The sequence below is a fragment of the Hippopotamus amphibius genome, chromosome 5 (assembly GCF_030028045.1).
Source record: "Hippopotamus amphibius kiboko isolate mHipAmp2 chromosome 5, mHipAmp2.hap2, whole genome shotgun sequence".
Classification (NCBI taxonomy): Eukaryota; Metazoa; Chordata; class Mammalia; order Artiodactyla; family Hippopotamidae; genus Hippopotamus; species Hippopotamus amphibius.
Window position 1 is genome coordinate 7,357,447 of NC_080190.1, and position 27,210 is coordinate 7,384,656.

General features: G+C 51.0%; 1 protein-coding gene across 12 annotated transcripts in view; it reads left to right on the forward strand.

The window, feature by feature from the left end:
* CTBP2 (C-terminal binding protein 2) overlaps positions 1–27,210 on the forward strand; it is a 160,881-nt gene that overhangs the window by 102,712 nt on the left and 30,959 nt on the right. For 3 of the 12 annotated variants that reach the window (XM_057734337.1, XM_057734339.1, XM_057734338.1), the window contains one exon: positions 6,461–6,620. The exons of 8 other annotated variants lie outside the window; for them this stretch is intronic. In XM_057734337.1, coding sequence (XP_057590320.1) covers positions 6,563–6,620 — 58 coding nt within the window. In that variant the 5' untranslated portion in view covers positions 6,461–6,562. Of the gene's footprint in view, positions 1–6,460; positions 6,621–19,122; positions 20,816–27,210 lie in introns of those variants that run through there. One more of the 12 variants, XM_057734327.1, reaches the window with a different exon arrangement.

A 27,210-nucleotide genomic window follows, 5' to 3' on the forward strand; every position in this document is an offset into this window, starting at 1 on the left:
CCATAGACTGTTTTAAAGTTTAGCACAAGTTTGACATATAACCTGCAGTTAGCTGTCTCCTGGTGGCTCCTGTCTTGGTGGTCTCCAGGTCCAAGCCCCTAGTGGCCATCAGTTACCCAAGCTTTTATTCCGCACTGGACCACGGCAAATACACGAGGATGCACAAGCCTTTCAAGGCTGCAGACCTCACCTTTAGGTGACCTTTGGAGCACTGAGTGGCCACCCCAAAAGCCTCACCATGGCCAAGGCTCCTCTGCAGGCATTTTATGAGACCTTTTCAAACTTCCCGACGTTCCAGGTTCTTCCTCTGTATAGTGTTCACTTTTACTTGCTCTGATATAAACTTGTTACAGTAATTTCTTGCATGTAATATGTAAGAAAGGATGAGTCATCTGGTCAAGATGGGACTTCCTCTGTCCACATAGAAACTGAGGCCGTCCATCCCTTCACCCCGTTCAACCAAACTTCTCAGCTGCAGATCAAATTTGCCGAAGGAGGAAAGGGTTAGAAAACTGGGAAAGGAAAAATTCACCTGTATTTCCGTGATTCCTCAGTCTCCACACAGTGGAAATAAAAGGTATCGTTTGACACCTCTTAATTTGGAGGAAAGTTTGCTTATTTGCCTTTACCCTCTTTGTTTCGTTTTGCTTTGCTCTTATTTTTAAAGGATGCTTTAGTATTAGAATGAATATATTTATTTTTAAAGCATGTTTGTAAGTCAGGTGCTTTAAAAATGTGTGAAAATTCTTACCCACAGAAGTGTCTCATTTTCTTCACCCACACTTAATGTTCATTATGACACAAATAAAACAACCAATTAGGAAAATCATAAATTGTTTCTGCTCAAGTCCTCTGTTTTTGATGAAAGCTTTTAGCAAGTGAAAATATTTAGAATTCTGGAGTTTTGCATTTAACACCAGGAGATGTCGTTTCTAAATCTAAACCAGGCAGAAGGATTCAGTCAAATTATTTGCTGGCCTCTCAGCGGAAGCGTGGTTTTCACATCGACAGCCTCGAACCTCACAGGGCGCTCCTCCACCAGGACTGGGATTCCACCTGCTAGAAGACTTGCTTTCTCTGTTTCTTTGCTGCCACAAGCTCGACAGAGATTACAGAGTCTTCATTTTTTAATTTCTTTGTCTCCTTCAAAGCCCCAGAGAATATTTTGGTGGGGGTTAGATGGAAAAAAATAAAATCACAGGCCCACAATTCCTTGACCGCACATCCAAATTGTAAAAAGCTCTGAACACTTTAATTCTTTGTAACCCATTTGGTGGCAGATTTTGAAATTTTGACCTGGCCTGAATTGTTGAATTGTGTGTTCTGTGTGTGTGTGATCCAGTGGGGTAAGCATATGCTCATACATCCTAACGTAGAAACGTTAGCACTTGGTTTGTGGGTCCATCGTAACATGGTGTAAGCACTGGCTTGTCTTTTTAAAATCCCATCTGAATTCTGAAGCCTGCCTGGCCTCTGCAGGCAGGGTGATGGCCCTGTGCTAATAGCTCTTGAGCTGTCTGCACTTCTCTCTGGGACACACTGGTGTTGCATCAGCCCCAGGGGACCAGAGGGTGGGGCCCGTGGATCAGATGGAGGGCATATGACCAGGGTGTGACCTTGTCACCCCAGGGTTGGGCTGCTGGGCATTCCCTGGGGAAATATGAGCCGCCTTGCCCAATGGGGAGGCTTCAGGCACCTGAGTGAAGCTCCAGCGTGTATTAAAGGGTCTTACTGGTAAACCGGGGGCGAGGGGAGGGGAGGAGAAGGGGAGGCATCCCTGTGCACCTTTTAATGCCACTAGATGCCTGAACCATACATACATTTCCCCTCCTCTCCAAAACCTAAATACGCCCCAAACCTACTGAGTTATAATCAGGGAGCAGTGGTAGTTTTTGGACATTGAAAACTTGACTTCAGTAAACTCATTTCCCACAGCTGATCTTCCCCCAAAGCTCCTTCTTCTTCCTTAAAGTGCAGTCTTAATCATTTTGTTATTAACTGGGTTATTATGTCAACCATTTAGCCAAAGCCTAAGCCAGTGTTTTTCCCACTGATTCCTCACCCCGTAGAGCGTGTTTTTGTTCTATCTGGATTTTAACCGGTCCTTCAGGTGTGGTTGACAAAATAAAACCCAGGTCCACCTGTTCAGAGGATTCTACCCAGTTTATCATCTGCTGTTCACCTTTGTTTGGCTTCTGAAGATTCTGGAAGAGGTTCTTTCGAGGAGGCCTAAGCCCTGTGGCTTTATTTGGGACTAGATGAAGAATCAGAGGGGTTTTTGGTCATTGGTGGGCCCGCGTTCTCAAGGCTCTGTGAAGGTGCAGTGACGCTGTCATCCTCTGGGTGGCACCTCACCTGCGGGGTCCTTGCCTGTGGCCTTAACCGGGATGGTGCCACCCTGCTGGGTTGCCACACCCAGAGAGCCTTGTAGGCTATGGTGAAGGAGACCCAAAGAGCGGTGTCATTTTTTTAGGGATCCCAGGCTCAGAAAGGTGAGCAAAGCAAAGGGCCACCAATGCTGCTGGGGCTGCAGGCGCCTCTTCTGCTTGCCTTGGATCACGGCAACCTCTCAGACTTTAAATCTCCCCACTTGCAGGTTTAATAGAGGAATGTATTCTGAAGGCTCCAGGGGTTCACTCAGAGAACTTCAGCAGTACTTGCTTAACTACCGTAATATTAATTTATTAGCGTATCATAAAACTTGGTCTCTCTTTTTTAACATAATGTTTACGTAGATTTCCTTAAAAGAATTGATAGATTTCCTTAAAAGAATTGAAGGCTATCATCATGTTTAACTGGTTTTAGAGGAATTTTCATTTTGAAAGACATCATTGAAGACATCGTTTACTTTGTAAATTCCTTCCTCTGCCTAATCTTTAGGACGACTAGGAACCAGGATAAAGAAACTGAGGGAGTCTTAAAAACTTATTTGAGATGTTAAGAATGTAAATTAGTGATGCCTGGGTTTTTGTGCGCTATAGCGGTTTGGTCCTGGCAGATGGGGCTGCTAATGGTCATTTAGTGAAGTTAATCTGCGCAGATTATAGACCATGATAGATGAGGGGGAACCTTCTGTTTCTCTTGTCTTACTTTTGGGTGTTTTGCACTTATATGTAAATAAGTGTTCCCTTTGTTCTCCCTTTTCTTAACTCTCATGCTTCTCTTTGAAGCCCATGTGGACAAATCTTCCACACCTGTAGCTTCTTTCTAGTGATCAAGAATCTCCAAGTAGCTTTCTTTTCTTTTTTAGGAAATTAATATATTAATTAATTAATTTATTTTTTGGGGGGGCCGTGCTGTGGTTTGTGGGATCCTAGTTCCCTGACTGGGGATTGAACCTGGGTTCTCAGCAATGAGAGTGCGGACTCCTAACCACTGGACCGCCAGGGAATTCCCCCACGTTGCTTTCTTATACAAGCATCTTTCCCCCTCTGAAATAAGTTGAGTTCCCTGACACCAAATCCTCCAGCCCTAGATCTCACCCCTTATCTCAAGCTAACAAAACTTTAGGTAGACCTTTCTGTGGTTTGCCCTGTGATTTTAGTATTTCTCTTTTGGGAGAGAAGGCGGCATTTTTTCTTGTAAGGTTTATCAGTGGTGCGCCCTGCCTCCTGGTGAAAAGACCTGAATTTCCTTTTGACCTCTCTTGGGTTTCACCGAGGTTCACCTCCAGTCTAGGCAGGAGGGATGCTCCTGTGTGACTCTGGGGGCCTGCATCCGAGGGGCCTCTCGCCAGAGGAAGGCACGGGCGGTTCTTGGAGGCCTGCTGCCGGGCACCAGGTGTTTCCTGTGTGCTCACCTCTGATCCTCAAGCCGCTTTGGAGCATGAGAGCACCATCCACATTGTACAAACATGGAGTCTACTAATGCACAGTCGTTCTGCAAGAAGGTTCTAGAACTTTCTTCCCACCCACAACACCATAATTTGGAGGTTTACAATTTCAGTCAATGCATCCCCCCCTCAGGTTTTTCTTCCCTATGTGGGCCTTTATTTATTTGCGGTTAAACATTGATCGGATAGTGTCAATTGATGATAGTAGGGATAACTCGAGTGGCAAAAAGTTCATGATTTATGAGTGGAGACGGGTGCACAGTCAAGACAGAGGTTGGCTTGTGTGGGGGCCCTGCTGGGGGAGCCCAGGGCCCGCGTGGATAGCGGGGTGCTGGGTGCTCCCGTTCTTGGCGTGGATCCCAGCCGGGGACCGCTGTTCACAGCTCAGCTCTGAGGAGGGCCTGTCCCTGTCATTAGGAGGAGGGTCATGTTAGTTAAGTCCTCATAAATAGCTTGCTCCTTCAGAGGACCAAGGAGGAAAATGTCACATTTCATACGTTCTTGCTTCAAAAGAAATACTGGGGGGAGGGCATCGAGACTACATGAATCAGGGGTCACTGCCGTGAAGTCCAGACCAGACTCTGCACGGTGGCCTCACATCTCTGAATTCTCTGTCAGCACGGCCAGTCTGAGACATGGGTGGGTGCCACAGCTGGGGGGACCCCATGGAAGGGCCAGCCAGAGCACCCCACCGCCCCATACACAGAAGTCAGTTGCCCTTTTTTTTTTTTTAAATACTAGGACGTAGACAATTTGTGTAAGCTGACGCCTGATCTTCCCTTTGATTGCATAATCGAGATTCTACTTATCAATTTTTCAGGAAGCCATCTAATTATACAAATTAAAATTCAAAGGAAAGCAAAAAGAATGATTATGCCTCGCTTGGGGAATCGGAGGAGGAGGGTGTGAAGCGCGTCTCGCCTCGGATGATAATGCTGTCATTTCTCATCTCCAAGGCACTTCACAAATATTAACGAAGTAGTTCTCTCACCCCCGGATGCGGCGGCGAACGCGGGGTCTGCCTCCACGCCAGAGTCGGGGAGGGGCCGTGTGATGCTCAGAGCCTGGGACCCGAGCAAACGAAAATTGCCAGTCGGCCTCTGAGGGTCTCTCGGGCACAGACCCTTGAGTCCAGAGGTCCTGCTCCTCTGTCTGTCTGTCTGTCTGTCTCAAGTTGGCCAGTTAGGAACCACCTTCCCCCTTTCCTTGATTGCCTTTCATAAAGCCGAGCAAAAGTGAAACCAGAATTTTAGAAATCTGTCTACTCCATCACCCTACTGCGGCTCTGACTCGCTTCAGGACGGCCTTCATCTAACAGGGTCGTTTCAGGTGTGGGGAACGTCCCAGGTTTGGAAAGTGTTTGGTGTCTCTTGGATGTTGCGTTAATTATTTATGCGATTAGAAGTTGTGCTTTTTCTCCTAGCTCTTTTTTAAAAAATCACATAATTATTGCCATAAATCTTTAGGGTGCTATTTCAGCCTCATTGCTGAGAAATTAGCCATTAACTTCCAGGAAGTCACCTGCCTTTTCATAGTCAGACCTGCATTCTGACCTTTGATAAAGTGACTTGCAGCGTTTTGCATAATTGATGACCATACACAGCAGTCCTCAGTATTAACCTTGGAGCCTCACGTCCATCTGCCCGCCCCCGCCTCCACTGCTGGATAACTGAGCACGAGTTTGTGTGTGTGTAGTGGTAGTAGTGGTAGTAGTTGTGGTTGTTAGAATAACTGCAGTACTGAGTTAAGAGCTCTAGGACTTCGGGGGTACCAGGAGGTCATTCGTGGTCTCAGCTGGTACCATGGCCATGCAGGAAATGAAGGTCAGAGCCTCCCCAAACATGCAGCCCTGACTTTCTCCACAAACTGAGCAGCCGCCCCCTGTTCTCAGGTGGCATGGCATGTGACTGTCCCTCTGGAGAGGCCCAAGTGGGAGACCCTCCGTCCTCTGCCTGAAACACCATGGGTGTGGGGCGGGCACAGGCAGCTGGTGCCAGCTGTGGCTCCCCCTGGGGGCAAGGAAGGCTCCAGAAGGCGGCACTGGGCAAGCCTTGGTTAGGTGGTGCATGCCTTCCTGCCCCGCTCTCAGGCGGTGGGGCAAGGGGCTTGTGTGGTGCTTGAGCGGTGGCCGGAGGGCAGTTTGGGGAGGTTTTGTGAACCTCCTGGCAGAAGGCCTTGGGAGAGTAGCCACAGCCGGGTGCCTGCATCTCTGTCCAGATGCTCCTGGGACGTGCTCCCAGGTGGTCCGGGTCGGTCTGTGACTCTGCCCTGCTGTGGTTCGCAGGAGTACAGGACCAGCCCCACTGGCTGTTGCTTTTGCTCTGTGGCGTTGGAGCGCAGAGTATTCTGACTCGGGCTGGCCAGGAATTGGTGTTTGCAGCCCCAAGGTCAAAAGCAAGAGCTGCAGGTGCTGCCCTGTACCGCTTTCGGGAACCAGTGACCCTTGGCTTCCCTCGGAGGCGGGAGACTGTCCCATGGACTTGTAGCAAACCATCTGCAGCGTTTGAGGAGGAGAGCAAGCGCCCAAGGGCAGGTCCCCTTGTAGCAAGTGGCAGCCAAGCCTGAATGACCTGTCGTCCTTGCCCCCAGGGTGTCCAGAGAGTAAGGCTTCTTTTCTCCTTGTTTCAGGGCGCGTAGTGGCGTAATGCCCGCAGACTCCTGCGAGGGCCCCTAAGTTCTTAGAGGACTGCTTTGCCTTTTGAATCAGAGAGGTGCACAGTTCGATAAAGAATGGCCCTTGTGGATAAGCACAAAGTCAAGCGACAGCGATTGGACAGAATTTGTGAAGGTAAGAGCCAGCGTGATTGGCGGTTTTTAACCAAAGACGCGTAGACCCGCCCTGGAATCCCCGACCTGGTCCCCTAGCCAGGCTGCGTCCCACGCCCCACCCCCAGCCAGAGGCCCCTCTCTCCCTAGCGCCTCCCACCATCAGGCACGCTCTGCTGATGTCCTTGGCGGTGTCCTTGGTGTGGTCAGCAGGCCTGACCTTCAAGGCCTGCTTCCAGGGCAGGGGTGGGGCTGGGAGGGAAGTTGGGGAGGGAGCAGGCCCTGAGGTCCATTTTGTCCCCCAAATAATTTTGCATATGAAAGACACCACGTATTAGGACCATCTTTTTTTACTTTCTGAAGTTTCTGGACTTTATCTGTTTCAAGTTAAACGTTTTCCCACCGCGAGTTCCAAGATATTCCTCAGGAGCCCAGTGTAGCCCCTCACACTCTGTTCACGTCCCTGGTATGTTTGAAAATGTCTGGAAGTGTTTTATTCCTGAAAGGAAAAATAAACAGAACTAAAATCTAATGGAAATACGGGGACAAACCTCTGAAATGTGAACTGAGCACCACCTTCTCGTTAGGGAGCGGTAAGAAATCTAGCGCCAGTGGACCTGGGTGTGGTGTGAAGCGCTCCTTGCCGGCCGGCGTCCCTGCTGCCAGGCTGGGTTTGGCTTGGCGTCGTTACCGGTGCCTTTACTGCAAGGTCTCTTTCAGGGGCAGGGGAGGGGAGCCGCTGGGCAGGGTGGGCTCAGCAGCCCCCTCCCGGCCCCTGACTGTGCCAGCACACTGGTTGGCCGGCTCACTCAGGCCCAGGAGAGATGTCTCCCTCAGGCCGTCCATATGGAATCGTTTGTAGATGTGGCTCAAGCGAGCGGTGTGGAGGCGTTAAAATGACTGTCTGCCCGCAACAGCTCGACCTAAAGGAATTTAGGAGCCTTGACTGACCCCCGCATTTCTGCGATTCTGCTACAGCATAAGGGGTTTGGAATTTAAGGACCTTTTTTTTTTCCTATTAAAATTTTTTGAAACCTACAGGAAGATTGGTAGAATAGTGCAATGGACACTGATACTTGCTTCAACTGTATTTACTAGTTGATAACATTTGTTATCACTTGCTTTCTTTAGATACATAGTTAGATAGACAGACAGAGATGCATGTGTGTATGGATGAATGGAGGATGGACTGATGGGCTTTTCTGGAACCATCTGAAGGAAAGCTGGAGATGCAGCAGTTTATTCTCAAGTACCTGTGGCATGCATTACAGGCTCCTTTCCCACATAAACACACCACCATCCTCGCCTGCCCGGAACTGGACCTCCTCACACATCATCTGACATAGATGGCGTACTCCCGTCTCCCCCACGTATCTGTTTTCGCTGGCTTGCTTGCCTGTGTGCAGAAACCAATCAAGGGACCCATGTGGCATTTAGTTGTCATGTCTCTTTGCTCTCAGTCTAAAATACTTCCCTGGCCCTTCTGACGTTCAGAAGCATTGACATCATTGAAGAGCCCAAGCCGGTAGGTTTGTACCATGTCCCACAGTTTAGGTTCACCTGACTGTTTGGGGTTTTTAAATGTCCTTTTGCCCTCCTGTGGAAAGTGCTTCATTTTTGGTACTGAGTCCCCATGCCGGAAAGCCCTCGTGGATCAACTTTCCAAGGTTAGTATCAGGAACGTCTGGGGCTGATAAACCCCATTATTTATCCAGAGGTAGCACATCGGAGACAGGAGTGGGATTGAAGCGCCAGCGGCCTTTCTTCTTCTTGTGCAGGGTGGTCGGCAATGGTAAAACCATTGACGGTTCTTTCATACCCTCTCTCCCAGGCCTGGTTCACCAGTCCCCAACCTATTTTTTTGTAACAAATTCAGCATCTTTATCCTGGATGGTGTCCCTGAGATAGTTGCAATGTTTTGTTTTGTTTTAATTTCTCAATGGCCACTATCAAGATAGGTGCAGGACATGAAGTTACTCAGGTGTAATGTATAATCCACAATCCCAAACATTCATTTGGTGTCCCGTTAAGTATAACAGCTGTTCCAGATGCTTCTTTGGTGCTCCATGCATTCATAAGCTGGATTAGCAACATCAAAGGTCAGGGCAGGTGATACCCGTTTCTGAGGTGCTACCAGCGAAGTACGGAGCAGCCAGTGATTCGCACCCAGGCAGTCTGCTATTCTGTATTTGGCCTTGCCCTCGAATCGGCTCTGTGGATTCTGTTATTTCTTCCTCCTGAAAGCCTCACACACCTCCTTTCCTGGCTTTGGATTCTCACCAGTCACCATCCTGTAAACCTGAACTAACTGTTCTTGTATATTCTCCTTGGAAGTCCATCGAGCCCAGCGAACGATTCTCTCCTTCCCACTGCCCACACCTCACCCCAGGGACTTCCTGTATCTTTTCTTTTCTTTTTTTCAACGTTATGATTAAAAGTGTGAAGCTGCCCCGCTCTTCTCTGGGCTCATAGGAACTTTGTGTTTGTGCACTTGGTCTCTAGCAACTCACATTCCTTCAAATACTTCCCCTCCCGCCTGCTGCCAACCCCAGCGCAAATCCCTAGCTTTGGGACCCAAGCCACACAAGCCTTCTGATGCCCTCCAGGGTCCACCCCTCACCCCCTCAAATGAACCCTTTTTCTCCAGCTGAGCTAGTTTGGTGGGAAACGAGCATCACCCCTGCGCGGGTACTGCTTCCAGAATCCCTGTCTGCCTCCCAGGCCCAGTCCCTTCCTCCTCGAAACCTTCCACACCAGTTCTTGGGGTCTCTTCCTCTGGAACCACAGTCCCCTTGTGACCTGGTCCATGAATCTTTGTGTACCCAGAATCTGCACCTTTGCACCTTGAAAGAGATGTTTCTTCTCAGGATTATACAGAGTAAAGCTTTGCTTCTCACCACCCAGAAGTCTTCGGGACTCCATCCAAATCCGTAATAATAGTCTTTCAAGCTGACTTAAAAGCTAGATTTTTTTGAAAAAGCAGTTCTTCTGTTTTCATATTTGTAATTTGTTCTCTGCTTTTTTTTTTGCTGCCTCATATCAGATACTCCTAGAGTGCTATTGTGTAAGGATTTTACGGGGCAGGGTCTGCTAATAGACTAGTCAGACGAGATTGCAGTCTCTTCTTTTTGATGTATGATGTAGGTCTTGGTCTTCCCCTCTGTTTAGCTTGCTGGCACAATCGACACGCTGCATTTGTGAATTGCACAGGTCAGAGAGTTTTGATACGTAACTGCATCATGGCAGAACTGGTTCAGTTTGCCCCAAGTGTTTGCTGCCCAGAGAAGAGGGTTTGCTATCCCTCGTTGTGAAAGTAACCGGGAAAAGCATTTCCTGGAGGCCTGGGTTTGTAGAGCTGTGACATACCACAATGGCCTTGCTGATGACTTTCTGTTAGAATATCTTATTGTGGGTTATGGTACAGTAAATCACTACACACCATCCTTTCCTGTGGCTATTGAAAATGTAATTTGGAAAAAAGTAGATATTTCATTTATACTTCATTTTGTTCGAATGTCTTATACATGTGGAAAAATGGTCCTGGGGATGATATCAGCTGAGCTGTGATAAGTCCGCTTCATCGCATAATTCAGGAGAAGACTTCTCCTTTCCTCTGCAGGAAGAAAAGAAATGATATGAACCTCCTTTTAAATAAATAGTCGAATTCAGCATTCCTTACCTCTGGGATGTTCTCATGAGCACAGGGAATAAAAGGCGGTGAGGAAGATGGACGGGTCGGTTGGGTGGACGTGGGGGGAGATAGAGGCCAACCAGTGTCTGTTAAACACGTGGTTAGTTACAAATCCTGGGAATCTTTGCCCCCAAGGAGGACAAGAAAAGTGAGAGAGAAAATACTGCAGGGACGAGGTGGAAGAAAACTTTTTCCCCGGTGTTACTGTGCTCTTCTTACTGGGATGAGCCTGCCCTTGTGAAAGTACATCTCAGTGGACTGTTCCCCCAAGAAAGCTCATTCATGGTACCAGAATGTTCAAGAAGCAAAGGTGTTGTCTAAGAGCTTCTAGGTCTTTGAGGTGACAGACGTGGAGAGGGCGTCTGGGCCAGGCGAGTGCTCCTTACAGGGAGGACCAGGGGGATCTCACTGCCTGGCTCACACCCAGCAGGGCCCGCAGAGCAGAAGGACTGGTCTGCTTTTCCCCAGGGGAAGAGCATTACCTACAGACTTGGGGCAGAATCATTTTGTTTTTTATTTGTATGCTTTTTGTTTTACCTGTCTTAAGAAAATGCATTATAGAACCACTCCTTTTGTTTCTTAAAGCGCTTGGAGCACCTTATCAAGAAACAGTACCAAAACTGGCTGTCTGCAGGCAGTCCACAATCAGTTCTAATAAATGTCTTTCAATAGCCCCAAAATGTGGATCTTAAACATGGGATTCATAATGTTGCTATACATTATAATTATATGTTTGGAACAGGCAATTACATACATTTCCAGTAATTATGTGATTAGTGATAATTACATTAGCTATGTAAATATACAATAGTCAACCAGACATGACTTAAAACTCTGTAGTGTAAACAAATGTAATGAAGCAACGTTGTGCTCAGGTAAAGGATCAGAAAAGGAAGGGAGAACGGTCAAGTTCAGGCTTCGTAGACACTGTTGGCCAGGGATCCCTATCCGTGTTTTGTCTCAAGAGGCCCTGGTTTCAAGATACTTTTGGAGCAACGACCCCTCCCCCGCGTGCCTGTGGTCACTTAGGGACTGGGTTCTTGGAATCCCCGCACCGGCCCTCGGCTTTCTGCAAGTGAGAGTCAGGTTCAGTGTTGTATTATTTCTCGTTTGTTCCTCATGTGTGCGATGCAGACTCAAGCTTGCTCTCTGCACTCGCTGATTTGCTGATGGTCTCTCAATGCTGTTGGCAGATTTTTTTTTAAGAACTTTTATTGAGATATATTTGACATACAGTAGACTGCATATATTTAAAATGTACAAGTTGATATTTTTTTCTTATTAGTAACGTATATATGGCAATCCCAATCTCCCAATGTGTGGCTCCAATCTTGGGGGCAGAGGTTTGCCCTGGGCTCTCCCCTCTTGTGGGTCCCAGGAGAGTTGTTGCCTTTTCTTTCTATCTGGGTTTTTACTTATTGTTGGGATGGGGTGACCATGTCCACGTTCTCGCCATGCAGAACCAGAAGCTGGAAGTCACCGTTCAGTTTGACAGATTCGTATTTGTTTAGGTCTTTTGCACCTCTGCTTATGAAGGATATTGGCCTGTGGTTTTCCTTCCTTAAAAACTCCCCACAGTTTTAAAAACAGCCTGTTAAGGCTGCTCTGTTTCCATTTCGGGGCTTGGGGTGTGGCGGCTTTCGTGCGCGGCTGGGTGTGGGTGTCTCTCGGTGTCTAGGTTTTGTGGTGGCTGCTCCCGCCCTCGCCCCCGCCCGGCGGGTCACGCTCTCCCCCAGGTGGGCGGCACCTGTCTCTGCGGCGTTTGGAATCACAGCTCCCGCGCGTGAGCCTCCTGCCTCGACTTCCCAGCCTGCTTTGCTCTGGGTGCACCTCACCTTGGTCCCTTGCACCTTTGAGGAAAGGATGCCTGCTCCAGGCCTCGTGAACACCTCGCAGGAACCTGGGTTCCACTGCATCCAGGCCAAGCCTCCTTCGTCAGAGTGGGTCTGAGGACAGAGCGACCTGGCATTGCAGAGCTGGGGGCGCGCAGACGGCGGCCCAGATTCAGAGGCTGTCCCACACAACTCAACCCAATCACATGTGTTTGGGGTGACTGTGATGCCAGAACCCCAAGATACACTTTGTTGCCAGCTTCCCGCCCCCGACCCCTTTTTCAGAACCTTGCAAATGACACCTGCGGAGTGAGACTCCTGTCCTGACTGATCTATACTGAGTTCATCAAATCATTATTTGATTCCTCTGCTCTAGAGCTCAGGCTTCTCTCTGTCTCCGGAGAGGCCTTGGTGGCCTTCTGAGATGCTGGTTCCCCTTCCAGGTGCAGGGCGTAAACTGGCTTGGCGGTGGCAGCAGCGGGGCTGTGCTATAGCCAGGGGAGTGCGATCTGGACATCGCCGCGCACCTGCTCGCCGCCGTCTCCACACTTCCTGTCCTTCTTGCGTGGACGTCAGGGGGGCTGGAACATCCATCAGCTTGTTTCCCAAGTCCTGGTTGGAGAGTGGTCTGTGCTGAGAAGGTCCCCCCTTCCTGTTCACACCCTGGAAAGGGTGAAATAAGCGGGGTGGCTGATCCGTCCTTTCTTGTCCACAGAAGATCTGTGCAGCCCATCCTTTTACTGTACAATCAGGGCCCGTGTGAGAAACAGCACCTCGGGCCAGGACAGTGTGCGTCTCTACCAGGCAGTGTCGGGTGTTGGGGGCTGTCGTCTTCTTCTGCTGTCTCTTCTCAGTGCCCGCTGTGCCCAGGTCCTTGCAAGTGAGGTGCTGTGCTTGCTTCAACCTTGACCTGGGCTCAGAGGCCAGTGCGGTCGTGGCTCGGGGCTTCCTGATGATCGTGTACACCTCTCTGTCCTTTTCCCCATCACAACATACACTCCTTGAGGGCAAAAATTGGCTGTTGCCACCAAGTCCTGTTCCTGGTACAGAGGCTTGTTCTACAGGTCAGTTTTTATAACCTGTGTATCAAACAAATGAGCACGTGATGCATGGAGGAAGGACATGTCAGGAGGGGACAGGGCTCGTCACCTTAGCCAGCAAACCATGGGACGTCTGCAGACGGATGCAGTCCCTGGATGATTTGGATGGTGTGCTCACCTTGATGAGTGGCAGGTTTCTTTGGACTGGGGACAAAGTGACAGCAGAGGATTGAGGAAGCTTCTTGGAGGTGGGTTATTTGAGGTGGATCCTGGCGGGTGCAAATGATTTGGGGCATCAGCCAAGGTGAGGGGAAGCCATTCCTGGTATTCTGAACCCGACGGAGCGGAGGAGACATAACACAGGAGTGCGTTGGGGTGAGGGGGCAACATCAAGCTGAGTCAGGGCTCACCTGAGATGCTGAGACTTTGCAGGATGAGCTGTTATTGCAGGATTTTGTGGAGAGAAGGCAAGCAGAAGTCCCTGAGCACCTGCCTTGACCATACCTTGTGCTGGGTGCTGTCGAGGACCCGGCAGAGCCTTTCCAGGCAGATTCTGCCCTACGCTTCGCCCAGGCCCCGCGTCCGAGCTGGGGTCCCAGCGCATGCTCTCTGCTTCAGCGGTGCATGCAAAACATACCGTAAAAGAGACTCTTTGTCCCGTGATGTGTGGGAGTTGAGCCTGATTTTCATAACACAGCTGTCATTAAGTTTTATCATCTAGTCAAGAAATGAAGCCACGCACAAGCCTTTGTTTTCGCTTAAAATGGTTAAATCATGAGTTACAGGAGGCCTAGGACGGTATGGAGGGCAGCTCATCTTGAAAGGGTTGGCTTGGTTGCAAGGCTACACCTCGGGTCTTGGGTTTTCTCGGGAGGGTTGTGCTGATGATTTAAAACGTCTCTCACTCTGGGTTGGAAATCAGGAGCCCAGAGCCTGCATCCAACAGCCTCTGCTGCTGCGTCGATCCTGGGAAGTCTGAAATGTCTGGTTGGTTCCACTAGTTTCGTCCCTGTACTCATGTCATTTAGACAAAGGCTATCTTAAAACCCTACCAGACCCTATTTGCTGTCTTACCAGGGTCCTGGGAGTTTATTTCCCCCTCTGTGATTTAGACTAGCCAAGTAAGTTGCTTTGAGAGGGGACACTGTGGGAACAGAAGGAAAGAAAACTTTTTTAAAGGCAGAAAGCTGTCTTTAAACATAAATTCTAAAGCACTTGACAGAAACAAACAAAAAACCAACACAGCAGCCTGTACACATTTGAAAGTAGGAAGTGGGATGTCATGGGCCTATTTTTGGCCGTCTCCCGGAAAACAGAGTGTGACCCACTAACCTCAGTAGTGTCCCCCAGGACATGCTGCCCGTGGGAGGCAGAGGGTGAGGGCAGTGGCTTCATCCTGCAAACAGCAGGCACAGGGAAGCATCTCAGGGGGTTTCTTACTGCCGCCTTTGCTTTCAGAGCTGTCTTGGGCTCCTGGCCCCAAGGACTGGAGAACCAGGGGATGGAAAGCCCCAGGCTAGCATTGGTCCAGCACAGGAAGGCCGGCCAAGTAGTGTTCCAAAGTCTCCTCCTGAGAAGGAGTAAGCATCCCTTGCTGCCATGCTGGCGGAAACAGCACAGCTGTCAGGGGAGGCAGTTAGACCCAGAGACCTTCATGTGAGTCTGGTCTTTAGATTCACTGAGTCCACCATGTACCTGATTTTTTTTTTTTTTTTTTTTTTTTTTTTTAAGAAAAACGTGAGGACTAGACCCCAGAGCAGTACTTCTACTTCCCATTCTTTTCAAGCAGTTTCCCAGATCATTGTATTGATTAGAACACGGCATGCTTGCGGGTGACCTGCCCGAGGACCACTCCGTGGAAGGGGTGGGTGGCCATCCCCTGCCTCGCGCTCATTGATTTCCTTCCCTGCTCTTCTGGGACTGTCCGGATCATCTCAGAGTTCTCAGGTCTCTACAGTTGTGAACTGCTGTCTTATGCTGCACAGGGAATTCAAGACTTGGTTCTGGGGGGGAAATGTCGCTTATAATCTTGAGGTTCCCTTTCAGATGATTCTACAGGGTCAGCTTTATCTTCGGTTTATTTTGTCTGCAAGAGAATTTGGATTGCCTGTTTCTCAATTTTCAGAAGATGGCTTCTTCCTTTATGCGATTTTCTGTGGTGAGACTCTGCAGGATTAAACAGTTAAGTCTGCAAGACTCATTAATCGTTCAGAAATTGGTCCCATCTCGCTTTATTTAGTCAACATGAGATTTTCAGAAAATCAGCCCTTAACTAATGACTGCAGTGAGCTTTAAAAAAAAAAGAAAATCTGCCAGTGTTTAGAAAAGTGCAAGTCCAGTTACAGGTGTTTTTACCTAACACAGGAAAACATCTGTCATAGTATTTGGCAGATTGCAGAGCTGAGGCTGCATGAGTTTGGGTGGCTTCCAAGCAGAACGGGTCAGAAATTGAAACGAACCTGGGCCTCCTTGTTCTGGGGCGAGGATGACGCCTGCCTGAAGCTCATCTGCCCACTGCTGTCCTGCCCCTGGCATTACACCTTCACACCTTCTCAAAAAAGCTGCTCCTGGTTTCTTAGGGGCTGTGGGGTATGTGCTCTTAGGTAGTCCTCCTGACGCGGAGGACCAGTTATCCGTAAGCTGGGTGAGTCACCAACAGCTACCGCACTGCAAAAAAATTCAGCACAGACAGCTTCTGAAGGATCATGTCTGCATCACAAGTGGCGTTTTGTAGCATTTAACGCCACACCGTGTTATGTTTCTTTATGACAGGAAGGAAGGAAAAGGAAACATCGAGATGGTATAACACTGATGCCTTAGGCCAGTGCCATCTGTCGGCTAAAGTCTGGGGGCCCTGGCTGTAACAGGGGCCCACTGCACCCGGTTTCGAGGAGTTAGAACAGTCATCAGTTTAGGAGTTACTTTCTGATCCTCAAGTGGTTAATTTTATAAGTGACATATTTATATTTGGGGTTTGGGGAAACCTTAAGAAAATAACACTTACTTTGTTAAAGAGGTTCCCCTTTTCCAGCACCAGCAGGGTTGTTATCCCAGGACGACGCAGGGAATTCCAGAAAGCAGAGCATTGGCTTTTGGAGTTTGATCTGGGTCCTGTGCTCTGTGGCCCTGGGCCAGGTACCCAACCTCTCCATCCCAGCATCTGGGATGTGACATAATCACTCCTGCCTGTAGAATCATTTATGGGCAGAACACCCAGAACAGGGCCTGGTTCAGACACTGAACAAATGTCGAAGCTCTCTAATGAGGATCCTGTAAGAAAAACATGATGTCAAAGATGCCCTGTTTCTGGTCACCTTGAAGAACCAGGCAGGACCACTGCAGCACTTCCTGCCTAGCCAACCATGTTCTCTGACCAGTGGTGGAAGGAGGGAGGTGGCAGGGGCAGCGGCAGCGGGGTGGAACCGCCACTGGGAGGCCTCGAAGACCCCTCTTGGCTGAAAGAGCCTGGACGGGGAGAGAGGGCGTGACAAGGCCTCTGTGGGCTTCGGGGCCGCTGGAGGTCGTCAGGTTAGTGTCTTTTCTGGGGTGACGGTGTGAGCCGCTTGTTGCAGACACCAGGCTTGTTTTCACAGTCTCGTCTCCTTGTAGTGGATCTTAGGAGGGTTACCACTGAGACTGCCCCATCCCTCTCCACCCTCTGCTTTCCGGAGGGGAGGAAGGCCTGGTTCTGCACAGTGCCCCGAAGAGAGAACCCGCCCGCCCAGCAGAGCCGGGACACGATCGGCTGTAACCAGATAGTGCTGTTTCCATTTAGTTTGGGGCGCTCACGTTTTCCTGTCCTTTTTGATGTATCTTCTGAGTGAACAGGTCCTCAGGCTACGGGTGAGACGTGTACATATTGCCTTGTGTGTGGCCAGCCCCGTCGCCTCTGTCTCCCCTGCCCGGGCCTTTCAGCCCGTGATGGCGAATGAGCCAGCAGAGGAATTAGAGACGTTGGCACAGCAGGCTGCTTTCATATGTGGAAGCCCAGCATTTTGCAGTGTGGCTTGTTCATTTTTCTCTTTTTTTCCTGTCACGCATCCTAGGAGGTGGAGGGGATTGGAGGAGGATTTGAGTCTCTTTGCCATCTGCCAGGGCTTTTTCCCAGTTAACTTGAGGCCTTATTGGCATTTTTGGGTCAGAAAAGGAGGCCGTGGTTGGTGTTCAAGTAACAGACTGGGGTCCCTGGGCTGTGTCCTCAGGCAGTGCTTGGACCAGTTCTGCTATAGTCAGTCTGGGGGTCACAGAGCTCTGGCTTTTGGGGAACCATTGCTCTTTGGGGAGTAATGTGGATTTAAACAGAGCTTGTCCCGAATTTTAATACGTACTGATCAGGATGGGGGGGGGCACTGCCCTTTTAAACTGTCTTGCATTACCGGGTGCCTCTAGTTCCTGGAGGTGGATTTGTATCCACTTTCCTTCTCACAGTAAATTTTCAATATTTCTCATTCAAAAAAAAATTTTTTTTTTTAACTGGTAATTCTCTTTACTTGAAGATTCTAATTGTATCTTAGGTCGAGGGACGTGCGGGTGAAGGTGAAACACTGAAGTTTAATGGCTGCAGATATGCAAATTATCTCACTTTTAGGCGATTGAACGACACACAGCCCTTGTAGCCTCACGATCCCCAGCTTTTGTTTTTCTTGTGGATTCTTTGTTGTGGAACCTGCAGTTGGAAGATCTTGGCCCAGCCTGTGGTGGTGCTTCTCGGGGACCTGTCTGTGTGTTCGAGGAAATGTTTTAATGCTCCTGTGCGGGGCTTTCCTTTATCTAAACAGCGGCTGTTCTTTGCATTATTGCACCTAAAGTCCCCGGTGGACTGTGTAAAATCTTAATCCGTGGGAACGTGGAAAATGATCACGGGATCTGAGCCAGGCCAAGCCGGCTGGAATTATGCTTTCCCTGCAACTAGATTTAAAGGAGGACACACCTCAGATGCAGCCTCCTCCCTCCCGGCTTTGCTTCCTAATGTTGGGGTTTCGTCATTGATCTCCGTGACAGTCTGAAAATGATAAACTCTAGATCACACACGGGTTGTTTTTCTGTCGCCGTTGTGTTTTTCTGGGCAGTATGAAAGGATCTGTGCTTTACGATAATACGGTCAAGAATCCATCTGGACTTGAGCAATGTAATCACTCGTTTGATTCGTAACCAGAGGCATCCCAGAGCCAGATTTCAATACTGGCAAAGCGTCGGGCTGCAGACCTGGCCCGTCTCTCGGGCATCTCATGCTCTAGAACTGTGCCTGAGACTTTCTTTTCATCCCGCCTGCCTGTTCACATGTAATGTGTTCGTAGCCGTGTGCAATGGATTAACATTTCATCAGGGTGGATTAAGATGGAATCGGCATTAAAGCAGTCCTTTTCTATTTTCCTTCTGTCACTTTTAGGCGATTGGGGGGAGGGGGGCACCTTTGGGAGGGGGAGGCAGCACGCGTCCAAAAAGTGCCCTGGTGAGGACAGGGGAGATAAGCCAGAGCTTCAGTGTGAAAATAATTCCCAGTTGCAGGTCGGGAGGCCTGGATGGAACCTGCAGCCGGTTTCATCAGTCTAACGAGATGTCACATGGAACAAAAGCTTTAGGGGTTTTATTTAGCTCCTAATCCGCACGCTGAGAGAGCCGAGGTCCATGTGAGCACACCAGCCAGGAGGGGGGCCCAGAGGGCTGGATGCAGCCTCCTTTCTGGGACTGAGCCGTAAAGAAAAGACCTCTGGCACTATCGTTGGAGAGTGAGGCAAAGTTACTGTGAGTGTTGTGTTTTGTCTACTAAGATTTCGGAGGATTAATAATTTAGGCCGTACTTTGAAATAGAAAACCCCCAGTTGGTTGTTCCTGCCGTCTCGGAAGGGTTAGACTACAGCCAGGTCTGGTTTTGATGTGTGTAATTGAAGATTTATAAAGAAAGGCTTCCTCTTCTGCCTCGGCCGCAGTCTCTCTCTCTCTCTTTTTTTTTTTTCTCCAATGCCGGTTCCCAGCAGGCATATAAATATTGGTCGATCTCAGAGCTGGGATGCTGCCGGGTGGTACGAGGGCCCCTGGGAGATCGCTGAGGCTCCGGGGCGGAGAAGCTCTCTGACGGACGGAGGTGGAGAGGGACCTTGGTACGAGCGGCCGAACCCGGGGCTGCAGGATGTCACCATGCCCGGGGTCGCCGAGCCCTGCCTCTACCGGGAGGCCTTCTACAACTCGGTGGCCGGAAGGAAGAGCTCCGTTCCTGACTTTGCCTTTTACGACAGCAGACAGGCGGTGATGTCGGCTCGCGGGGCCCTGCTGCCGCGGGATTACTACAGTGACCCGGCTGGAGCCGCCCAGGCGCCTAGAGAGCCTCGGCACCATCGCGACCCGGGAGCCGGCCGGCCACTGCCCGGTTATGGAGCGCTGGGTGGCAGGATGACCTGGGAGCCAGTGCACGGCCGGGCCCCTGTCCTGCAGGCCACCGGTCACCTGTACCAGGATCCCGGAGGTAAACTGATCCCTCAGGGGCAGCGATCGCAGAGCAGGGCCCCGTCGCCTGCGAGGTACCCAGGGGAGCCGGCCGACGGCAGGTATGGGGTGGAGGTGCCCACCTACCCTGCCAGCCAGGTCTACAGTCATGTGGGCGAGAGGCCTGAGGATACTGCCACCGCCAGGCAGGCGGCCCCCACATGCCTGGTCGTGGACCCCGGAGCGGCTGCTGCCTCTGAGATCAGCACGGGGACAGCCCAGGGTGCCCTGAACCGAGGCTATGGGCCCGCTCGGGAAAGCAGCCACCCCAGGATGGCTTATGAGAACTGCGAGGCTGACCTGTCCGCCTTCCAGGGGCCCAACCGCAGCAAGAGGAGCGTGATGCCCGAGTTCCTGGCTCTCCTGCGAGCAGAGGGTGTGGCGGAGGCCACGCTGGTGGCCCTGCTGCAGCAGGGCTTTGACTCCCCAGCCGTCCTGGCCACGATGGAGGACGCGGACATCAAGTGCGTGGCGCCCAACCTGGGCCAGGCCCGTGTCCTGAGCCGCCTGGCCAGCAGCTGCAGGACGGAGATGCAGCTGCACAGGCAGGGCCGCGGAGGCTCCCTGCCCCGCACGCGCTCCAGCAGCTTCAGCCACCGAAGCGAGCTCCACGGTGACTTGTCTGCTCTGGGCGCCTCAGCCCTGCAGCCCCAGCCAGAGGGGCCCCTGCAGGCGGCGTCCCCCAGGGCTGCAGACCCCGCCCGTCGCCCCTCCAGCGCACCATCCCAGCATCTCCTGGAGACTGCGGCTACCTACTCTGCCCCAGGGGTGGGTGTCCAGGCTTCCCACTTGCCCTCAAACTCTGGATACAGCTCTCCCACCCCTTGTGCCCTGACAGCACGGCTGGGCCCCACGTACCCCCCGCAGGCTGGCGTGGCCTTGACCAACCCGGGCCCCGCCACCCCACTCCACCCAGGCCCCAGGACTGCCTACTCCACGGCATACACGGTGCCCATGGAACTGCTGAAGCGGGAGCGCAGCGTGGTGGCATCTCCCCTGCCCAGCCCGCACGGCAGCCCCCAGCTCCTGCGGAAGCCCGGCGCCCCCCTGGAGCCCGCCACCCTGCCGCCAGCCAGCCAGCGCCTCCACACGCCTCACTCGCCCTACCAGAAGGTGGCCCGACGGACAGGGGCCCCCATCATCGTATCCACCGTGCTCGCGCCGGAACCAAGTAATGCACCCCCTCCTTGTCTTTCCTCGCTTGGGACGTTGAGGGGACAGTGGGGGCAGAGACTTGAGCACAGGACAGTGGGTCTTCATGTGGCCAAGCCCGGAGAGACCAACCCACCCCCCGACTCGCTCACACGTACACACACACTCCACTGAATAGGGCACCGTGGCCAGCTAGCCAGCTGGCACCGGTTCTCTTGGGTGAGATAGATTTGTGGTTTAGGGTGACCCACCGGGTTGACATGGGGTCAGCCTTCCCTTTTCTCTAGTCGAGCTCAAGCTGGTTTGTGGGTTTCTCTTTATGGTAAGGAAACACAACTGTGTTTATGGGGGAAACCCGGAAATCATTCGGAACAGGATGAAACCCTCCGCTCATGAGTGGTGGCGTTTTCCCCAGTTCACATTCAGTGACTTTGGAGAAGGCAGGATGTTTGTCCATCGCCTCCCCTAAATCCTGCATCGTTCACTTGCCATTAGAAGTGCACTGTAGTGTGGAAAAGCGCCTCTGAAGGGTCTACGCAGTATCAGAGGTAGAATTAATCACTGTAGAACTAAAAACGGGTGTGCTTCCAGACTTGTGTGTTAAACAAAGCAAGATGTTGAAATCCCTTAGAACTCCCTGTTTCAAAAACAGACTTGGTCTCGCATATTGGAAAACACAGTTGGGAATTCTGCTTACGCGTAGGGAAGAATATATTTCCAAGCTGAGGAAAGAGAGAACAATCCTAGCTGGTTCTCTTCAAAATATGAGACAAGTGTAATTGAATGCATGTGTTTCCCTGGGCATCTGGATAAAGTTCCAGGTGGACATCCTCTGAGCCACCCTGAAGAGTTTTTATTTGACTCTAGAATCTTCACTGGCCATTTAAGCTATAAATCAGCTTTCTTTCTTTCTTTCTCCTTTTCTCTCCAACATAGTTTAGAAAACCGAGTCTTTGTTAAATGAATTTTTTCCCCCTGATTAACCAGCATTATAGGGTGGAGATAGTGGGATGAAAATTGTGGTAAAAATAAGAGGCACCTTTTCAAAAATACCCCTTAAATAGCTGTGGGTGGGGACGCAGAGCCTGATCTTGTGGCCCTGAGATACTGTGTTAGATTTATCTGTTACATTGATGAAGCCGGTGATGATTTGGTTAATAGACTGAAATGGCTGTTGCTTTACAAGTTGACCTCCACACACATTTCTTTCCTATTTCCAAAGGGACACTGGTTGGATTTTTCTGTCGTCTCTCACTGTAGATTCTGGTTTTGTCTCATGAATGGATTTTCTTTGTAAGTCTTATCATAAAATTTATTTTGACTTCTTTTTTTAATCAGTGTGTGACAGGAGAAAAGTCAGATAATGTTTCCCAGGGCCTGTGTCTTCCCCCTCACCATCAAACATTCTTTCTTTGCAACCAACTAATTTGCATGGCGATGACATTTGTTGCTTCAGTAATTTCATCTGATAATGGCTGGGCTTGCAAAGCGGATCTGAAAACATATTCCTTAATTATGTGTTGCTAAGCAACGGGAGGGTTTGGTCATAATCACAGAAAGATTATCTCTGCGCTGAAGTCCTGGAAAGGTTCTGCTGAAGGAGGACCTGTTAAATTGCCTTCTTTTCTTCTTTTTTCTGTTTATTTTGTGCTGCCTTCTAACAAAAACAGGCGCTGTTATTTGGGGCCGGGGTGAGGGATCTTATTTAAGTTGTTTGGCGTGTGATTGTTAACACACGGTTTTGCAGACCGAGGGATATTGATTTTTGTTTCATTTGCATGGCAGCAAGCCAGTGCCAATAAGTCTGCAGTCGGAAGTCTGCCAGCAAATAAATTTCTCTGTCAGATGATCTGTCCTGTAGCAGCGGTTCCTCTCATCCCTTCTCGAACGTTCAGTGTCACTGTAGCCCTCCCCCAAAGGCAGTGTGTCAGGGCCCGGGGGTAGGAGCCTGGCTCCCCCCGGAGCTTTGAGCCTGGATACATGGCACTGTGTGTGGCAGTTTTCATAAAGTCAACAGCCAGATTGGGATCTGTTGGAACCTACAGTCCTGCTCCGGGCCGTTGCTCTGCCCCCGAGAGCATAACATTTACCACTTAAGGAAAGCATCGCAGACCTCGGGTCTAGAAACCTGAAGCTCACGGGGGCAGCTGCGTTGCAGCGGCTGCTGAGCTGAGCTGAAACGGGAGATGGCGATCTTTAAATCCAGATCGAGCCGCCTCTGGCGTCTGTGGCACAACAAGCATAAATCTTCATTCTCATTCTCGCCGAACTCTTGGTTCCCTCTGATCTGGAGGGGCAGGGGGTGCTAGGAGGAGGGCTGTCCCTTCTCTCCCTTTGGAGAGGTGATCCGAGTGTTTGCAGGGGGTGGGCTGTTTGTCTTTAAGTGCTTGGTTTTATTTTTCTGCGCTTTGGATATTTTAAATTTTTCATCCTTTGTACATTTTTAAAAGTTACTTTCCGTTTACAATTATTACAAAATATTGGCTGTATTCCCCGTGTTGTACAGCACATCCTGGAGTAGGTATTTTAATTTATATTTGCTTTTCTCGGTGTATGAGCTACCAGCTTCATCGTGGTTGGCTTTGTTGGTATACATAACAGACTCCCATTCGCTAGTCTGTGGACCGGGCAGTGGAGGGTGACCAGGCGAGGCCAGGCCCCCGGGGGCAGCCCCCAGCCCCTGCGGCGCAGGATTAGTGGGGCCGCGTGTCAGAGCCACGTGAGCATCAGTACCTGGTGGATCTGCTGTCGTTTACACACTGACCTGCTCGACTGGGGCACAAGCTGCGGAACCTTCTGTAACCCAGCGATGCCCCCTCCCCCCACGTCACATGGTGTCGACCTCGGCCAAGGATTTGCTGTCGCCCAAGCCCCCCCTCTGCCGGGTGCAGCCGGGTGCGTCGTGTAAACAGCAGCACCGCAGCCATCTTCCCAGTTTTGTCCTCCCGGGATACAGCAACGCACGTGGACTGCAGGGGCCTCAGAGCTTCACGTGTGAGAAACGCAGCCCCAGCCGCGCTCTCTCTGGCCCTTTTCAGTTTCCTTCCAGGCGTTTTCCTGGATGCAGCTCGATGAAGTCCATCGTGGCCCCCGTCTAGTTGCCGGGGGCACTGCCCAAAGACCTTCGGGACAGGACAGGGGTGTCCGCGGCCCATGTACGGTGCGGCTGTGGGAGAGGCTGGTGGTGTCACAGCGTTATCTGTCACCAGAGCTGGTCGCTCGCATGGCGCGTGTGATGGGAGGCTAACGTGGTGGCAGTGGTCTCCAGCGCCATGGGTGTGCACGCCGGGTCTCCCGGGGAGGGGTCCCGTCAGGATCAGCATGGAGGACTGTTCCTGTCGGGCCCACACGTACCTGGTGATTCAGCCTGTGGCCTTGCCTTATTTGAAGGTCCCTTTGCACGTGAAGTTCTGTGCTGGGGAATGGGGTCTGGACGATTCACTCATTCTGAGGGTGATGACCCTCCAACCATCAGCCTGGAGGAGACCAGCATGAGGTCCCAAAGACACCCTCCCACCAAGCCAACTGATCACACCCATCCCCCACCCCCAAAGCAGAGCCAGCCCGAGAAGGGTGGGCTCAGCCTGTCCCCTGCATGTCCGTATGCGGGGACTGAATGTGGGGACCCTGCCCCTGAGCTGGCCCTGCAGAGCAGCAGGGTGGTGACCCCAGCAGCCTGCCTCAGGAGATGTGTAAAGGAAGTAGACCTCTCCCGGGCTGCGGTCCACGGCAGGGTTCCTGAGCACAGACCCCTGGGGGCTGGTCCCCTCACCAGTGCTCCAGCCCCTGTTGTGTTCCGGGCCTGGGGTCATCCTCACGTGGATGCACCCCAGCCTGGGCTTCAGGTACATTCTCTCCCCCGCCCAGTTAGTACATAAAAAGACAGTTACTGTAATGCGATAGGGACACATGTGTGGAGCCTGTGGCACTCAAGAAAGCATCCCTGAGGAGCGTGTGTGCATTGGCGGCGTGGCTGAGGGCAGAGCTCAAATTCCAGAACCGCCACCGTCAAACTGCAAATGTTGTTGTCGGGCCAACAGAGAGGACGTTGTCCAAACCAGCACTTGGGTGGTTGTGTGTAGATGTAGCCCAAGAAGCCTGTTGCCTGGTGACTCCCTGGAATGGCCTTTTCTTGCAGAGTGACCTTTACCTCCGTTGTCAGGAAATCCTTGCCTCGTGGAACTGGAAGGGGACTCTTCCAGAGTCACCCCGCAGGACTTTCCTCCTCCTCTGGCCAAGGTCCTTCTCCCCAACTGTCTCCCTTCCAAATCGAGTCCTAGGAAGGAGCCGTGGTCTTCCAAGGTGCTGACAGCTAGGCCATTCCAAGTATACCTGAAATAAGTCCAAGGTCAATAAAATCCACAGGCTTTTGTTTTGCTTTTGTACTTGGAGGGTCTTTGGGGCTGACCACTGTGTGCGTGGGTTTAGAGCCCAAGGTCACCCTTTGGTTCATTCTTCTTCCTCACTCAGGTTGCCCCTCGGCTGGGCCTGCTTTGAAAGTGGTGCTTTTATAGATGGTCACTGTTCCTTGGCCGCTTCTCAGGCCGGGAGGCAGGACTCTGGCTCTGGGGGCACTCAGCTCGGAGACTGGGCTTATACTGCAGCCGTCTGCCCTCAAACAGCCTGCTCTGACCTTGTGGGTGTGGACTGGGTCCTTCTGTCCACGGAGGACGGCATCTGGGTGAGCTGCGGCCTGGAGGCGTCCCAGCTGCTGTCTGTGCCAGGCCTGGGTCACAGAAAAGCTTAACGGGCTTTTCACCCAAAGGGTAGCGGGGCACTTCTGTCAATTCACTTCTTCTGTGGCTCCCCGACCCCCTCTGCAGGGTGTGTATCCGTGATCGTACGAGGAGTGTGGTCTCTGGGGACTTGGGTCTGGACCCCAGTTCTCTGCCTAATAAGCTGGGAAGCCCGCCACCTGCACCCCACCCCTTACTGGTGAAATGGGCTCCTGGCCATTTGGAGAGCTCTGAGGTCATTGTAGGTTTTCTGCCTAACATGGTCTGGGACACAGCAGAGAAGGTGGTTAATGAATGAAGTTATTCCTTGCTGTGCTTTCCTGTGAGGTAGTCTAAAGGAATTGATCTGTGGGGTTTTTTTTGGGGGGGTGGGGGGGAAGATGGGGCCAAGGCTGTTGCTGGACACCGGCCAGCCCTGCCTGAGTTCCTGTCGCCAGACCCTCTCCGTGTGGCCTAAGCAGCCCCAAGTTGCCCAGCACGGGCTGGCTGTGCCTTCTCCTCTCATGGGTGTTTGGTCTTACTGTTTTAGAAAGCAGCTCTGAGTAGAAAGAGTGGGGCCTCGTCCACCAGGGCCTCACAGGCCTCTGCCTCTAGGACGTAGCCTGTCAGACGTGGCTTTGGTCTCTAGGTAACAGTTTTGTGTATTAGTATCTTTCCAACCCCAAACTCCTCCTGGGATGATGGCCTCTCTGAGATGTTTAGAAAAGGTGGTGGTCTTGTCCACGGCGCCAGTTAGATTTTCCAGGGGACACAAGTGCCTGAGCCAGTGCACAGACAGATGAGCCTCGGTGCGTTTATCTGTCCAAGAAATGGCAAAGGCAGCAGGCCCCTCCTTGCCACGTTACTTCCTCACGTGACCCTTGGCCTTGAGGGTCCAGTGTCCACACTGGGCTTCTCCAACTTACATTCTACTGGGTGGGCCGTGGGGCCCAGGAAGTGAAACCCAAAGTCCTCACTGGCTTTTGGGATCAAATACCTGATGCGCAAATATTTTCTCCCATTCTGGGGTTGCCTTGCTACTTTCTTGATATTGTCCTTGGAGCACAGAAGTTTTCATTTTGAAGTCCTGTTTATTTTCCCCGCTCTCGTTGCTTGTGGGTTTGGTGTCGTCATCCAAGGTCATGAAGATTTGTGCACCTGTTTTCTTCCTAAGAGTTTTGTAGCGTTAGCTCTTCCCTTTCAGTCCTTGAACCATCCTGAGTCGACTTGAATCTGGAGTGAGGCAGGGGTCCCACCGCATTCTGCTGCCCGTGGATACTCAGTTATCCCAGCACCATTTTTATAGGAGAAAACCCACATATACTAACATGGGAGATTTTCAGGTGTTTAGAACCTATTTCTTACCCCAGCGATTATACAAGGCAAGAATTTCATAGGTTCTTTGCTAGTACGTGTGTTTTTGGGGTTTGGTTTTTTTTTTTTTTTTTAAGTTTACAAAAGGGAAATGGTGCTTTAATCCATGACCGATTAGCCCACGTCAGCAATAGAGAACCTACATGTGCTTAAGTTAACTTGCTGCTCTGTTGGGTGTGTTTTACCCCCCCTCTGAGGCTGGCTTACACAAAGGACTTTTTTAGCTGTTTTTTATGTAAAGGGGGAAAAAAAAACAAGACTATTGACTCTTACTTGCTCCCTCCTGCTCAAGGAACAGGAAGGTACACGGCAGTTAAATTTAGCC